The 16,054-nt window shown below is 55.1% G+C and overlaps 1 protein-coding gene across 7 annotated transcripts in view; it reads left to right on the forward strand.

Annotated features, from left to right (window-relative positions):
* GRK5 (G protein-coupled receptor kinase 5) overlaps window positions 1-16,054 on the forward strand; it is a 220,162-nt gene that overhangs the window by 176,840 nt on the left and 27,268 nt on the right. For 6 of the 7 annotated variants that reach the window (XM_082406953.1, XM_082406956.1, XM_082406955.1 and 3 more), the window contains 2 exons: window positions 13,772-13,872; window positions 15,599-15,691. In XM_082406953.1, coding sequence (XP_082263079.1) covers window positions 13,772-13,872; window positions 15,599-15,691 — 194 coding nt within the window. Of the gene's footprint in view, window positions 1-1,586; window positions 1,725-13,771; window positions 13,873-15,598; window positions 15,692-16,054 lie in introns of all 7 variants that reach the window. The other variant, XM_082406959.1, reaches the window with a different exon arrangement.

Genomic DNA, 16,054 nt, shown 5'->3' on the forward strand with positions numbered 1-16,054 from the left:
TTCCAGATGCAAAGACACGTGCATCTGCTGTGGTTGACCAGCCTAGGGCAGGGCCCCCTTTTGCTCCCTTCCCCGTCCTGGGCCCTGGCTTTGAGAAGAACACTTGTGGCTCCTTGGAACCCAGTTTTAAAACTACTGGGCTAAGCCAAACTCCTCATTTCCTAGATGAGGGAACTGAGGCTCAAAGAGGAGCTGGACCCCTGAAGGGTCATACAGCTGGAGGAGGAGAATGGAACATTCCTCACTGGGCTTTCCACACCCCTGTGCTGCAAGTACGGCGCAAAGGCACGAAAAGGAATGCTTCCTGACTTCATTTACCACCTCCCACCCTGGTTGGCCTGCAACTGGGCCTGAATTCCCCTGAGGCTATTATTCTTTGCGTCAGTACTTGTCTAACTGCTGAGACATTTGTAGTGTGCCAACAAAGCAGAGAAGGCTGCTGGTGCCGAAAGTTCCACCATTTAAGTATCCACACTTTTTAAATGGAGATGCCCTTGAGGGCATCACTGAATCTAACCCTCTCACACTCCTTTACTAAGGGTGGGTGTTAAAGGGGGAGGTGGGGCAAAGTGACATTATTTTAGCACCTACTGTATGCTGTGTGCTTTACATCTTTATCACATCCTGTCTTCATGACATTCATTTGTAGTAGACACATTTGTCCCTGTTCTACCTTGGGTAGAGGCCTTTAGCTAATAAGAGTGAAAGCTGGGAGAATTGAAAACAGGGACTGACACAGATAACTTGTATACAAATATCCATAGCAGCATTATTCACAATAGCCGAAAAGTAGAAACAACTCAATTGTCCATTGACGGATGAATGGATAAGCAAAATGTGGTGTATCCACACAGTGGAATATTATTCAGCCATAAATAGGAATAAGTCTTGACACATGCTACGGCATGAATGAATCTTGAAAACATTATACTAAGTGAAAGAAGCCAGACATAAAAGGCCACATACTGTGTGATTCCACTTATATGAAATGTCTAGAATAGGCAAATTCATTGAGACAGAAAGTAAATTAGAGCTTACCAGGGACTCGTTGGAGGGAGGGATGGGGAGTTATTGCTTAATGGGTATAGAGTTTCTGTTTGGGATGATGGAAAAAATGTGGAAAAAGATGGTGGTGATAGTCAACATTATGAATGTAATTAATGCTGTGGAATCGTCCGCTTACAAGTGGTTAAAATGGTAATTTTTCTGTTATGTCTATTTTACCACAATAAAAGAAAAAGAACAACAACAGAAAAAAGGTGATGATGAGATATAACCCCGGTCTGTCCGGTTCTAGAACCTGGGATCTTTCTTTTCCACTGTGTCGTCTTCTCAGAGGTTAACCAAAGACAAAATCCCCCCGAATCAGCTTCCCAGCTGCTGCACAAAGTAGCAAGTCCGGGAGGGCAGGTGGATTGGAGGATGTGCACACTGGCTGATCCCTCCTGCGCCGGGTCCACCTTCTGGCTCCGAACCTTTGCGCTGTGTCATTAGCTTTTTCTCATGTCACAATCTCCCTGCACAACATTTTTAAAGACTGTAATTGTCCTTCAAATAGATACATTTATTTCTCTCCCCCAACCTTTCCTGGAAAACACATCCTCTTTGCCTGTTGTCTTTGGGCCCCTCTCGACATCCTTGAGGCTGCTCTGCCAGCCAGGGCTCCACACAGCAGGCCAGAGCATGCCCATCGGGGTCCCTCTTCCTTTCTTGTGACCTTCCAGGTCGGGAAGTTGGATGTTCCTTTGATGCCAGTGGAGCCGGCACTACCTCTGACCCCCATTCCTGTGTGTGTGTGTGTGTGTAGTGTTTCCTGACCAGAATTCCTCTTTTTAGAGTGTCTGGAGACAGAGAAACCAGCCACAGGCTTCCTGAGGACAACCTCCCCTCAGCCTTGCCCTGGGTAGGCAGCGATGCTGGTCTCTGCGGTGCCTGTGCTCGGCCGAATCCGTGTGGCCTGACAGGCCCTCCCTGACCGTGGGCCTTGGGCAGAGAAATGACATCATGGGGATTTCAGTCGAATTCCCTGGATCTTAGGAGATTCCTGCCCCTCCTTCATTCCCAAGCCGCGTGGAATGAAATCTTGACTGCAGAAAAATCTTCCCGGGCCAAGGTATTTCCAACACAGCTTCAAATTGAAGCCGGTCTGGAGGCTGTGGACCCGGAGGGTGTTCTGGAAGGTGGAGAGTCGGCTTGCTGTGCCCTCACCTCTCATGCACAAGGAACGAGAGACACTCCCGGCCGTGAGCGTTCTGCACCTCAGCCCCTTAGGACCCAAGTTCTACCCGTGAATTACCTGCACGAGGCCGCCCTGACCCAGAGCAGAGGTGGCCGAATTCAAACCGCTCGCCAGGAAAAACCCCGCTTCTCTGGGTCCTGAGAGCCAGGACCGCCTGTGTAAACAGCAAGTCTTCTCCCATCGCACACTCTGGGCCCACAGGTCTTGACCGGAGATTATCAAGTTGACAGAGCCCGGCTGGCCTCTCACTCCACGTCCAGGCAGATTTCGTTTTGTTAATTATCCTTTTTTGCTTTTGACGTAAAAAGTCATGGTCTGGGTCAGGGCCACTTGTATGTTTTCCTTTCTTTCTCATTCAAGTTGCCCAGCTCTCAGGGCCTCTGGCTAAATTCTGCTAGTGTTTAAAAATGTTCTCTCTCACTTCCTGACCCCTAAAAATCCTTCATCCTGATTTCTGCGAAGCCACTTGAACAGCAAAGGAAGTAAGGGACAAGACCCTTTCAGTCCCTATCTGCTTTTCCCTTCTTGGAGGGTCGTGGCTATGTCTCAAGGGCTGTGTTTCTCCACTTTGCTGACCCAGGGAATGTGATACCCTGTGACCTGGGGTGGCCCAGTCAGCAGGGGCACCCTCGGAAAGGGCTGGAACCCCCTGTAGAGCAGCCTTGCTCAGAAGACCGCCTGGCCCCGTGGCCCCTCACGCAGTTGATGGTCTCTGTGAACCTGCTCTCTGCCATCTTAAATTTGTCCAGACAAGTGTCGATTTTGCCATAGGATAAAGTTGATTCTTTCAGAGCCCTGGCCTTCTCAGAATACTTCCCAGGGTACAGATACCTGGAGGGTCCTCCTCATTGCCTAGCCAAACGCCCTTCGTCCTCTGAGCCTTGATCAGACCTCACCTCAGCCATGAGGCCACCGCTCTGAGCTCGCTGAAAGGCAGCTCCACACTCCGCCACCCTCAGTCCCGACCAGCCTTGAACTCCTGCCACTGGCCAAGTGAGTCGGTTTATGAGGTCATTGGGGTGGAGCTCATGACCTGGGCACAGAATGGACACTCAGGGACCCTGTTGTAGCTGACAGACTGAATCAGCTCGGACCCCAGTGGGAGAAGCAGCGGGCTCCTTGCTTTCTGACTGGTCACAGCAGTGGCACCACCTCTGGGTCTGCTCACAAAGGCAGCTCCGCGCCCTGCGATGTCTTCCTGGCCTGGCAGAGTAACCCGCTATCCCCAGGGTCACCCCCGAACTGGTGTAAGAGATCGTTGCCCAAAGACTTAAGGAGATCACCAGGGTGGCCGTGTGTGTCTGCGTCATAATGGAACCGTGGGCCTTACGTAGGACACCGGGCTGCTTCCCAGCACAGTGTCAGGGCAATGGCCTTCCTCACCTTCTCCTACCATGAGAAGCCCCAGAGAGCCCCGGGAGCCCCTTGGACTCTGGGTCTTTGACTGTTCATCACAAAAAGATTAAGGTGCACAGTGGCAGTCGGGCAGGAGGTGGACCCCTGGATGTCCCCCTAGAGAAGGCCCCTTCAAGACCGAGTGCTGTCTATCAGAGACAAGGGAAGATCCAGGTTTTGTTGGGGCTGAAGCTTAAGTAGCATGGGAAGTATGCTCTTTAAGAAGAAGGAACACAACATTAGGTACAAAAGTATTTCCTGAGAATGAGAAAAGAAACCACAACCAATGACTGGAGGCTTGGAGATTCCGTCCTTTTCACCTGAGATCTCAATTTACCGGAAGTGCTTGGGCAGAAATGCTTCCTCTATCACCTAGAAAACTCTGTAGCTCCTAGGACTGCAAGTAAAGGGCCCCAAAGCTTCAGCTTCCTCTGCTTCAGGGTGAATTGCTTCTGATTGGAGACCCTGCCCACCTGATGGCCAGAGGTGAACATCACATTTCCTTAGAGCTTGAGAGAGGTGCCATGAGACTTGTCGTTTTCCCAGCTTCTACCCCAAGGACCTCCAGCAACCAGCTGCCTGTCCAGCATGTGTCTCTGCCCAAGGGGGCTGCATCTGGCACTGTGCTCAGGCCATGCAGTCCAGCAGCCTTGCTGACCACGTGGACACTCAGGGAGGAGTTGGTGTTTGGGCCGAGAGCTGCAGGGGACAGACATCAGGCCCAGAGTAGCAGGGGCCAGAGCCCCTTTGCTCGCGCGCGCTTGGCTTGGCTGATTGACTTTTCCCCAGTGACCAAGATAACAAAACCCTGCTTTTTCCTCTGGTTCTGTTCGTATCTGGGGCTCGTGGATTGTGCCTGCTGCCTGGCTGATGTGGAAGACGAGCTACTCCAGATGGACCCAGGCTGCGTGGCCGTGGCTTTTGCACATGGCACTGAAGGTTTTGATTAAAAGGTGGAAGAATGGCGCTTTTTCTTCCTGTCAGCCAGACCTTAAATCAACCCTGGAGTGAGGAAATGCTGTCCAAAGCTGCCGTTCAGTAAATGCTCTCCTTTGTCTGCCAGTTGTGATTGTACAAGCAGGTTTAATTTCAAGTCAGGATTCGGGGTTGGAATGAGCACCCTCCTTTGCCCACCTCCTGCCCGTCCTGCTTTCTTCACCCAGTTCCTGTTCCTAGAGTCCAGCGGGCTGGGCTGAGTTAGTTTACGGAACTCGGAACCAGCAAACTTGAGCGGGGGGAGAGAAAAGCGAGGGGAGGGGAAGCCTTTAGAGGGTCCTCCTCGCCACCTGGCCCAACTCCTGAGTTTACAGGTGGTGAATTTGTCTGGATTCTTGGCAGCAAGTGGCAGATACTTAACTCCCAGTTGCTCAAACAAAGGAGGAATGTATTGGAGGGGTGGGGGATACGATTAAATGAAACCATGAGAGAGACAGACACGGCTGTACGTGGGCTCAGGAACCCCTGGCACCAGGACGCTTTACCCAAGGCAGCTCCAGGTTCTCCCCCAGCTGCCCCCAAGCCTCCAGCCCACAGTTTCTGCCCCAGACAAGCACTCCAACTAGTTGTAACTAAGAAAATCCCAAAGAACTGATTGGCCCAGATGTCCCAAAGGCAGGGGGTAGACCAGATGACCTCATGAAGGTACTTCTGCTATGAACGGGCATGTGCACACACATTTGTTCGACAAATATATTGAGCACCTACTACATGCAGGGCACATTGTAAGTTCATATCAGCCAAGCAGAGTAGAGAGATTACAGGTTTTGGAGCCGGGCAGGCCTGGATTTGAATCTCAGGTCCTGTGTTTACTAATTATCGTGTCTAGGGGCATGTACGGAGTACTAGCTGCTCACCAAGCGCTGCACTCAGTTCTGATGAGACAGGAACGAACAACATTCCTGCCCCTCAAAGAGCTCTCTAAGGCTCAGCGTCTACATTTGTGACCTTGGAACAAGCCCCACCTATGGCATCGTTCCGGGGAGAGAGAGACGTATGAACATGTAGGAAAACTCACATGGAGGGACCAGTGACTATCAGCCAGCCCCTCCCCAGGGTCCCACGACGCCTCTGGCCCTGGATCCTGCTGGAGGCCGATTCCCACCCCTGTCCCTGCCCACGGCCAGGCCTTGGCAGCCCCGTGTGCAGAGCTTCCCTCAGCTGACACAGATCCCCTCACCAAGGGTCAAAGGGCGGCCAGGGCACCGCTGTGGGAGTGCCCCTCCCGGTTCCCGTCCTGGAGGAGAAATGGGGTGGCCCCCCAAGAAACAGCTGCCTCCACCCTGGTATGGGTGGGACAGGCAAACCCCCAGGAAGCCCCTTGTTTGGAAGGAAGGAGACCCCCCAGAACCCCTATCTTCCAGAGTGTCTTGCCTCTCTCCTGCTCAGCTTTTCCTGAGCCTAGTCTGTCCACGCTGAGAAATTGCAAATAGTTTACATGGGGAATGTCAACTGCCCACGTATGAAAATATACACATCATTAAGCCCTAAGTGCTTGCGTCTGGAGATAGAGCGGACAGTCCCCTGGGCTGACCTTTTGTTCACTGATGGAACTGCTACTAATGAGTGCGGAGCTCCTCGGAGGGATGTTTTCATATGTTGAAGCGAAGCATAAGCTGGACATTAGCGTGTGTGTGTGTGTGTGTGTGTGTGTGTGTGTGTGATACATATGACAGCGCTATACAAATAGCACTTGCCAAAACATGCAGAGTCCATTGCACCTCATTATCCAGCCTCCAAAGAGGGCTTGCTCTCCAAGGCCAAAGTAACATCCTCTTCACTATTCGAGAAAGACTATGGCATCCTTGGAGGACCTGATGGTGCTTAGGGATAAGGCTCTCTGACCAGATTGCCTGGGTTTGAATCCTGTCTCTGCTCCCACGCTCGCTGTGTGATCTTGGGCAAGTTACTTAACTTCTTGGGGCCTATTTCTGCATCTATAAGGTGGAGATAATAAAACCTACTTTGAGAGGATTAAAAAAGATAACCCCACGTAAAGCTCCTAGGACTTAAGATATGTTAGGTGCTCAAGAAGTAGCGATGGTGACCACAATTGTCACTGGGAGGTGGGATTGGGTGGAAGGCCCTGCCTGCTCAAAGAATCATCTTAGATGAGGTTGTATTGGAAACAGGTCCTGAAGAGGGGGTAGGGTTCGGACAACGTGCCGTGAGGGGGCCAAAAGGGCTCCTTCCAGTAGCAAAGGCTCAGCAGCTGGAAAGCCGGAGCTCGCCCAGGAAATAACAAGTATGGGGTGAGAGCCCTGGCGAGCAGAGGGCATGATGGGGAAGCAGGTCGAGAAGGGCATTTGGAACCAAGGCCGAGAAGGCACTGGATTTTGGTCCTCTGGCCATGGAGATCATTTCCGCTGTGTGGTGTCGGAGAACTCCCTTGGCGGCCGTTGTGTCCACATAAGAGCAAGTGGTTGCAGAGATTCGTGAGGGGCCTACTGGCTAGTCCAGGCGACAGAAGAGAATTCTTGAAACCAGGGCAGTGGGACGGAGAGGGGTTGGGTGGGTGACATACTAGGGCTAAGATTGCCGTGTGTGCCTGTCCCTGTCTGTGAAGTAGGGAAAAGCTGGTTTCGAGTGGGGCCAGGGAGGCCAAGGCTGTGTCCTTTCCCTAGAGCTGGCTCAGGACACCTGGTTAGAGCTCGTGCAGCTCGGATCCACTCCCCGAACTCTGCCCGCTACGGAGCCCCTCCGGTGTTGGTCCGGCTCGACCCTGGCCAGCACTGACTCGGAGGGGTCCATTCTCTCGGTTGCCCATCGGTGCCAGGAGTGGGCTGAGTCAGTGAGGCCCTGGGGGTGTTCCCAGAAGAGCCCTCTGTGTTCTCCTCCTCCTCCTGCTCCGTCTCGGTCCTGAACCTCTGAGCAAGTGTAGGACGTGTGTTTCCAGGAGGCTCCAAGGGCGACAGCAGAGGCGCTTGCTTCGGGAGTCTTGGCTACTGAGGAGGTGTGGAGGGTTGTTTCATGGCCCAACCGTGCCTCTATCCCTGGGCGCTGCCAGGGCCACATACAGTGGATCCCATTTCCACTCTGACATCTTGAAACAAGGGACTTGGAAGCCAGGAGATGCTTCGGGACTAAGGTCCTCAGACACGTGGAGTTTCTCTCCGATGCAGGAAATGAGGTCCCTTCATCCTGCTGGTCACCTCGGAGCAGCGGCACCAGGGAGAGCAAGGCAGCCGCCCTCGCCCTCACGATGCCACCGTCGGGCTGGTGACTCAGCAGCCAGTGAGAACCAGCCTGGCAAGACCTGATCCTGTCAGCCGCCCCGCTTATTTAACCTAATCGGGATGAGTCCTCCGCACTCGCACTCGGAGCAGCGCCCCGACTGCTCCCTGCTTGCTCCAGCCTCCAGGCCTTTGCCCGCGCGGTGCCCCTCCCCTGGTGTAATTCCCACATCTCCCTCGAGGTCCAGTTCCAATCTTCCCTCCCCAGGGCTCCCTCCCAACCTGCTCTCTCATTTCTCCCCTAAATTCTTATTGCAGAGGCCGCCCTCCTCAGGTCTGAGATGCAGCACTTGGTAATCAATCGCTCCCGACTCTAGAGGCCGGGGAGGCTGGTCTTCTGTGGGGTGTCTGCAGCAAGGGGCTCCATAGTGCCACCTGGTGGACCAACGGCTGGCCCGGCCCAGGCTGGATGACCTGTGGAGGGCGAGCTGGGCTTGGGCTGTCGGCCTGCCTCTGGGGCTCCGTCCGTCTCGCTGGAGTTCTCTGGGGCAGGCAGAGCCTGGGCGTGGTGGATGATCGGCACAGGCTGCCTGGGTTGAGTGCTGAGTTAAGCACCCACGGGAGGCTTCATGCCCAGACCAGGCCCATGCCTTCCCCACCACCGTCCCTTGCTCCCCAGCCTTAGTCCCTGAAGCACCCCGGTAATCTCTGTTAGCCTGTATGTCACCCCAGACTCATCACATGCTCCCTCTTAATCCATTGCCATGCAAATGCAGCTTCAGGACAAGTCCTAGCTCTTCTAACTAAGCAGACGCCCTCCCACCCCCAATCCTCCCGCCAACTCTCTCCTCTTTAGAAACCCCAGTGCGCTGAATCATTACTGGCCATCAGTACCATCCATGCCTGAATATTGCAGAGGTCTCCGTGTTGATGGAGCAGAGGATGAGAGGTCTGGCCTAGGCCACATGTTGAAGTTGAGGGTCACAGGCAGTGAGGCAGCATGAGGGCACTGAGAACTTAACAGGGGAGTGGGGACAAAAGGGAGGAGAGGGCTTAGGGAGGTGTGAAGGTGCAAAGCCCACTGGGCCCCTACACCCAGGTCACTGGCCTGCCCCATTCACATTCAAAGCAACACACGGGGCTCTTCTCAGTGTGCTCAGGGCACCCATGCAGGCTTCACCTCTCGCTGCCTGAAATGTGCATTCTGGCTAACACGCAGCAGGATGTCTAGAGCCTGTGGCATGTGCATCAGGAACAGCAGAGAGTGAGTCTGGGCCATAGCAGGGCTGGAGGTACAAAGGGGCAAGTGTGCTGAGTCTGTCCTACCATCTGGGCCTGCTGGCCGCCTGGCCCCATCCAAGTGCAGCCCCAAGTTCTTCTGGTACCAGATTCAAGGTCAATTTCACATTCCACAGGGAAGGTTGGAGCCCGTTCTTTTCCCTCTGGTGACAGGGGCTTTCATCCAGAGGCACAGACCCACAGAGAGTGGATAAAGCACACCCGAGCTTTAATGCCATGTCTGTTCCCACTGCCAGCCTCGAGGGAGAAGAAATGGGGAGGAGTCTTAGCCAAAGAGGAGGGGGAGGTTTATTCCCTTGCTCCATGTGTGATTTCAGGGGCAGGACAGGTGGCCCTGAGCCTACAGTTCCTCAGGGAACCAAGTCCCGTCTCATCAGGCTGGAGAGGAGAGAGCTCTGTGGTTAGCGGCCCAGGGCGTACATAGCCGTGTCCCAGAGGCATGTCTTGCTGTTTTAAGCTCTCCTGGAGTTGGCCGTAGAACCCTCCTTAAGGGCAGTTGGGGCTCGTCCTGACTGCCAGCAGAGTGGACTTCTTGGCGGGGCCAGGCAGGCTGGTCACATCGAGGTTGACCAGCCATTGGCTTCAGCTGCCCTGGACCATCAGGAGGCCAAGTGTTCCCGGTGGGGCCTCCAGCAGAGAAACCCTGTCCCCAGTCCTCCACGAAGCAACACCAGCACACATTTCAAAGGAAACTTGGTGCCTAAATTCACACTCTTGTGTTAAAGTCTGGGCCTGCAGGCTGGAGCTACTTGAAGAGACCACCTGGTGACCAAAGAAATTAAGTGTCGCCCCATGGGGAATTTTACCAGCGACCTCCACCAACACCCCTTCTCCGGGCTGCTTTCAGTCCTGCAAATATCTGAGGGCCTTGAGGTCCTTTCTGTTTGGTTAGAAATTAGGGGAACATCTTTGACATGGAGGAGAATGACCCCCAATCCTTCCTCCCCAGCCTGACCCTCAGCTTCCTCCCAGAGGGACAGTCCCTGCTAGAAGGAGCCACAGCGCTGCCCACCGTAGCTCTCCTGGCATTTCTGAGGCTTCAGTGCAGCGAGGGTGACATTCCTGGCCAGAGCCCACCTGGCCTGTAGGATACACCCCTCTCCCTTCCCCAGCCGGCCTCACAGGCCTCCTGGGACCAGAAGGGATTAGCTTCCTGGAAAGAGATCTGAAACTGTGGAATTCTTCTGCCTTCAAGCCACAGAGGATGGACTGTGGTTACCGGGACCCCAGAGCCTTCTCAGTGTCTGAGGGCCCTTTTTCTTACGTGACGCATCAGACCTTACCTGTGGACTGGGGAGAGCCTTCTCTGGGGGTCTGCCTTTGCCATTGACTTCTCTGAACTGGAGGGGACGGACCAATACCCTCAGATTCCACTGATGCAAATAGCAAATGTCCATTTGAGCAGAGGCTCCGCCCACCCTCCTGGCAGGTTTGCGGTTCAGTTCCCAACTTAAACCAGACAACAGCTTCTTACTCCCTTCTTATTGCCAAAGGTGTCATTCCCCGGAGTCACTTGAGAGAAGGTTTGGTTGGAATCACTTAGTCTCTTCATGTCGAGCCAAAGACTGAGTTTAAACCCGTGGTCATTAAACCAAACGCGTTATTACCCGCTGTTGACTCCCCTCAGGGCTTTGAGTGTGGGCAGCTTCCCCAGAGCCCTCCTGCCAGCCAGCCCCGAGGAATGAGAGTGATGTGACTTCATGCACAGCTGGGCCGCCCCCAGACCCTGGAAGCCCCTCCCACCTGCTTAGGAGTGTGGCTGACTGATGGGAGGGCCCAGAAGGGGTGGGTGGTCTGAGGCCACGTTCTGCTTTGCCTCTGACCCCATCCTCTGGGCAGCTTTCCCAGATGACCCCTGCCGCCCCACAATGATCCCCCCCCCTCTCTGAGCCCAGTGGCTCACTGCCCTGAGCTGCAAAATCTCCTATATAAGTTCTAGCTGCCTCTGCTGGAGGGTCTTGGTGCCAGGTCAGCCCACGGCTAGGGTCACACCTCAGGGGCCTCCTGGGAGATGGGGGTGGGTGACGGGAGCACAGGTGGCCCAGACACCCCACCACCTCCAACCAGACTTACTCTAGACCCACCCAACCTGGTGTAAATCCCCTCTCTGCCGCTTGTTGGCTGGGTGACCTTGGGCAAATGTCTTAACCTTGCTGAACCTCAGTTTCCTCATCTGTGAAATGAACATCATAATAGTATCCACCTCACAGAGCCAGAAGGAAGATTGAATGAAAGAATGTGTTGGCCTCAATAGAAGGAAACCGTTGCTACCCATTATATTACTTACATTGGTTTTAAGTATTGGGCCTATAGAAACATTTCATTTGGTGGAGGAGAAAAGAAATTTGCTGATAAAAATGTTTGAGAGCCATTGAGTTCCATCCAGCTCATTTTATACATCACCTGTAGCCAAGAGAGGCAAAGGAACTTTTCTGTGTGGATATGACCTTATTTATGTCTTACCGGAGAAAAAGTGCTTTGAAGTCAAGGACCACCCTGGCTTCACCTTTTAGCACCCCTCCCCGTGCATCTGCCCAACACCAGGCCGGGCCACTGCGCGTGAGGGTGGGTCCTCCCTGGCTGAACTCCATGACAAAGTGTGCGTCTGAGTGCATACAGGTGGCAACTCGGGTGCCTTTCTGAGGTCCCAGAAATAGTTCTGTTTCTCCCCGTGGCACGCCCACCCAGCGTCTCTGCTCTTTGCTGACTCACGGCAGGGTTAAGGCCACACCCTGGCACACTGTGTTTCATCTTGCTCACTAACAAATATACGCCGGGCACCAATTCTGTGCCAGGCACGGGGCCCTTCAAACCAAAACTGCCCCAGCCGTCAGCTCTCTTCCTGAAGCCAGTTGACCCATGGCCTCGGTGGCTTGTCCTGATATTTGATTGCTTTGAAGTAGCCTGGAATCATTGATCCCCAAGAGACAGCTGCCAGGATTCGAAGCAAGTTCCCCAAGTCTCAGAAGCAAAAATGACCAACCCCCAATTGTCGAACCTTGAAGGGCCTGTAGGGCATCTCTGGAGCTGTTCCCTCCTGTTACAGAGGAGGAGATGGAGGCATGAAATGGCCAAGGGCAGAGGTCAGACCAGAGCTCAGGACTTCCTCCCCAACAGTGAGCATCTTTTCTGCAAAACGAGCAGCAGTTGCTCCAGAAGCCAGCGCTCTACTTGTTGCTCTTCTGTTGTCTCGTTCATTGAGTTTTTACTGTGGGGAGGGGGGGATGGTCCAGGGCAAAGTGGGATGGAAGGTGGGGCGAAGGTGCCGCCACCCAGGATTGGCAACAGCAGCCCTGGGGAGATGCACTCTGAGTCTGCGGGGTCATGTAACGGGCTTTGCCTGAGTTTGGGTGTGCAGGTGGCATGTACTGGCACAGCGGCCGCCCCCAACACACACACCTGAGGCCTCCCCCGCGCAGGGGCTAGGGCAAAGCCTGCAGAGAGGACCAGAGAGGAGAAGGCCAGGCTAGGGGAGAAAGAACGAAGGAAGGAACTCAGGAATGTGGGCATTCAGAACACTGGGGAGATTTCATTCACCAGGGCCATGCCAGGCTGCTGCGGGCACCCCCTCCAGCCCCAGGATCAACCCCCCCCCCCACAGACACCACCCAGTGGGTTTAATCAGCCCCCAAGTTACCGTTCGACAGCTGGGAAGAGAAAGCAAGCCTTTCAGATTTCAGCATCTTTGGGGGAGAAAGATGTGTCTACAGCCTGTCCTTTGGAGCCCACTCCCGGCAGTTTTCTCTGTTATCCCTGTAGTTTATTAAAGACCCACCTGGTGAGTAAAGAGCCGGCAGAGGGTGAATGACGGGGGCAGGGGAAGGCGTGGCCGGGCTGCCTCTGGCTGTCTCCGCACCTTCCCAGGGGGGCTGCTGCTCCTGGGTAGGACCAGAACCTCTTGGAACCGTTCCTTCAAACTTGAAATATTCAGGCCAGGCATCTTAACTGGAAGGAGAACGAAATGACAGTGCTGACATGTATTGCACGCTTTCTGCTACCTGCCAGGATCCGGGCCAAATGCTTGACCCAAAGGCTTCATTGATTCATTCCTGGAGAAACAATTATTACTGACCATCCTCCTGATGCCAGCCAGGCTGTACCAAGACCAGGGTCCCAGAGCTACAGCGGCAGATGTGGGAGTGGCACGCAGACCTACCAATGCCGAGGCCGTGCCCGTGTCACAACCCTCCCCTCGCCGCTGAGCCGTCCGTCCTTCCACCTGCCCCTTTGCCTAGTCCAGACCCTTTCACCCACGGCCTCGAGGCTGGGCAGCGGTCCGTCTCACGTCTGCCCTCTGGGGACGCAGCCCCCCACCCCAGTGGCTAAGGGACCGGGGCAGCTCCGAGGGGCTCCCTACGCTGTGAGGCTCACACCTCCCACTCGGTTCTGACCGCAGTCCAGGACGCGGGGATGTCGTGACCCATGTTCTGCAGAGCGGGGCTCAGAGGAGCCACGTAGCCTTACGAGGTCACACGCGGTGTCCGTGGCAGAGCCCGAAATCTGACCCTGAGTCCCGGCTGGGTCACCACCTTCCAGCCCAGCCGCCTCGCCAGACCGCCTACCATGGTGCAGGGGCCCAGGACCAGGTGCGGGTAGGAGGGGCCCCCGAGGCCGCCCGGCGCCCTGCCCCCTCCCTCACTGATGCCTCCTCTCCTCTTCCTCCCTGCAGTCCCCAATTTTCATCGCCCAAGTTGGCCGGGACCTGGTCTCCCAGACGGAGGAGAAGCTCCTTCAGAAACCCTGCAAAGAACTCTTTTCTGCCTGTGTGCAGTAAGTGCTCCGGCCGCCGGCCTCCCTCCCTCCTTCCCGGCCCGGGGCGTCAAGCCCCTCCACCTCCCCTCGGGCTGCCACACATTCACCCGGCAAGGGGCTGCCTCTAGCCTCCACCTGAGCGCTGGGCACCCGGGGCAGGTCTTCAGTGCCTGAAGGCCCAGCCAAGCCACCCAGCGCTTGTACGCTTCTCGTGAAGGGAAAAGATACCAGGGTGCCAAGTCCAAAGAGAACATCTGCTTCAGATGGTGTTGAAAGCAAGTAGCACTCCAGGCTGTGGAGACAGAGGAATGTGCACGGATCTGACCCAGTCTGGGTGGTTTGGAAATCCTTCCCAGGTCCCCCCCGCCCACTCCCGCCCCCATCACTGCCACCCACCAGCGCTGCTGCGGGAGCTGGGCTGCAGGCTGCCCTCTCAGCCACACCCCATCACGTCGTTGCAGGCTCTACGGCAACCATAATGGGACGTGAGACAAGTCGGTGGGTGTGGGGCGAGCCGTGCACCAATTAAGCGCCATCATCGCGCACACACGTGCCGGGAAGGCTTGAGCAGCTAGGCTCACACCCGTTCCTGCGCCCACACACGCACCCTCCCTGTAAGCTGACGTGCAGCCGCACGAACATACGTACGTGCCAAGATCACAGCTGGCGTGACTGCGCCCGTGTTCAGACTCTGCACCCCAGACATTAGTTGAGCGCCTGCTGTGTGCCTGGCACGATGCTGCGTGGGGGAGGCCTTGTGAGCGAGAACGCAGTCCTGCTTCCACGGCTTATTGCCCGTGCCCCATGCGCTCGCCGTGGGAAGAGCTGGGACATTCAGGGGCGCCAGCTTGGGGCCCAGCCCTGTGGTAGGTGCTGGAGAGAGCCCACCGTGAGCAGAAACAAGCCTGTGGTTGCTGCCCTCCTGGAGACGGCCGAGGGTCGGCTCTGACAGCGGGTGAGGTCCCTGGGCTGCCCCCGACCTTGAGGGAGTGGCCGTCCTGGCCCCCGACGCCAGCCCCTGTTCTCGGGTTTGGCAGGATACAGCCTCCAACGAGCCCCCACTCTGCGTGTCCCCTCCCTTCTCCGGGTCCCAAGCGTCTGGGCTCGATTGGTCAGCGTGGCTGCTTTTTAAAGGGAAGAAGCCCAGCCCTGCCTGCAGCCAAGGTCAGAGCCCTCCAGGGCCTGGCCTAGAGCCTGGCCCACAGCAGGTGACCAGTAAATTCTGCTGCAGGGTTGAAAACCTCCCAGGGCCTTCACTGGTCCCGACCAAATCTAGGGCGTGCGCCCCTCTGCCCCTTCCCAAGACACCCAATCCCTCTACTGCGCATAGTTAAATATTCCTCCATTCTCATCTCAGCCCGTCCCTTCTTCAGACAGATCTCCCTGACACCCCCCGGGACCTCGCTTACCCCAATTCACGATAACATGCCCCTGGGGTCGTTTATTTGTTTGTTATTTGCCGTGTGTGTCCCCCATCATGCTCCCTGCTGTATCCCAGAACTAGAGCAAACCCCAAAGGCAACTACTTCCTAAATGTTTGCAGGGTCAGTCAGTCAATCTCAAACAACCTTTGTAGAATGGTGGAGCCTCTCTCCACTCCTGCTGCATCTGTTGGAGGCCCCTGTGTATTTGCATTTCCAAAGTCTGGAAGTGGATGAGGCTATAATCTGCTGGATATGGCTCTGCCCACCTGCTCCAAGGTCAGGGTTGTAAAACGTTCATCTGTTTGTTCCCTCTGAGCTAGGTCTGTCCACGACTACCTGAGGGGAGAACCCTTCCACGAGTACCTGGACGGCATGTATTTTGATCGGTTTCTCCAGTGGAAGTGGTTGGAAAGGTGAGTGCTCCCTGGGCACAGCCCACACACACGAGTGTGTGCCAATGTGTGTGTGTGTGTGTGTGTGTGTGCGGGCGCGCGGGGAGTATTGGTTTTTCACCTAAGTCGTATAGAAGTCACTTACCTCCCATGGGCCCATGGTTCAGATAAAATTCAGCATTCTCTGCCTGTTAATTAAGTTCTTGTGTATTCTAGAAATGCTCTATGCTTATTAACATTACACACACACACACTCATGCACACACACGCATACACTCAGCCTCTTGTTCTTACTTTTTGGGTTCACCGTCTTCGGGAATTCTTTCTCTGCCAGCAAATAAAGAGCTGCCGTATTCGTAGAAAGATATGCATATCCCTTATGTA

This window comes from Balaenoptera borealis (assembly GCF_965194805.1).
Source record: "Balaenoptera borealis genome assembly, chromosome: 10".
In the NCBI taxonomy this organism is placed as follows: domain Eukaryota; kingdom Metazoa; phylum Chordata; class Mammalia; order Artiodactyla; family Balaenopteridae; genus Balaenoptera; species Balaenoptera borealis.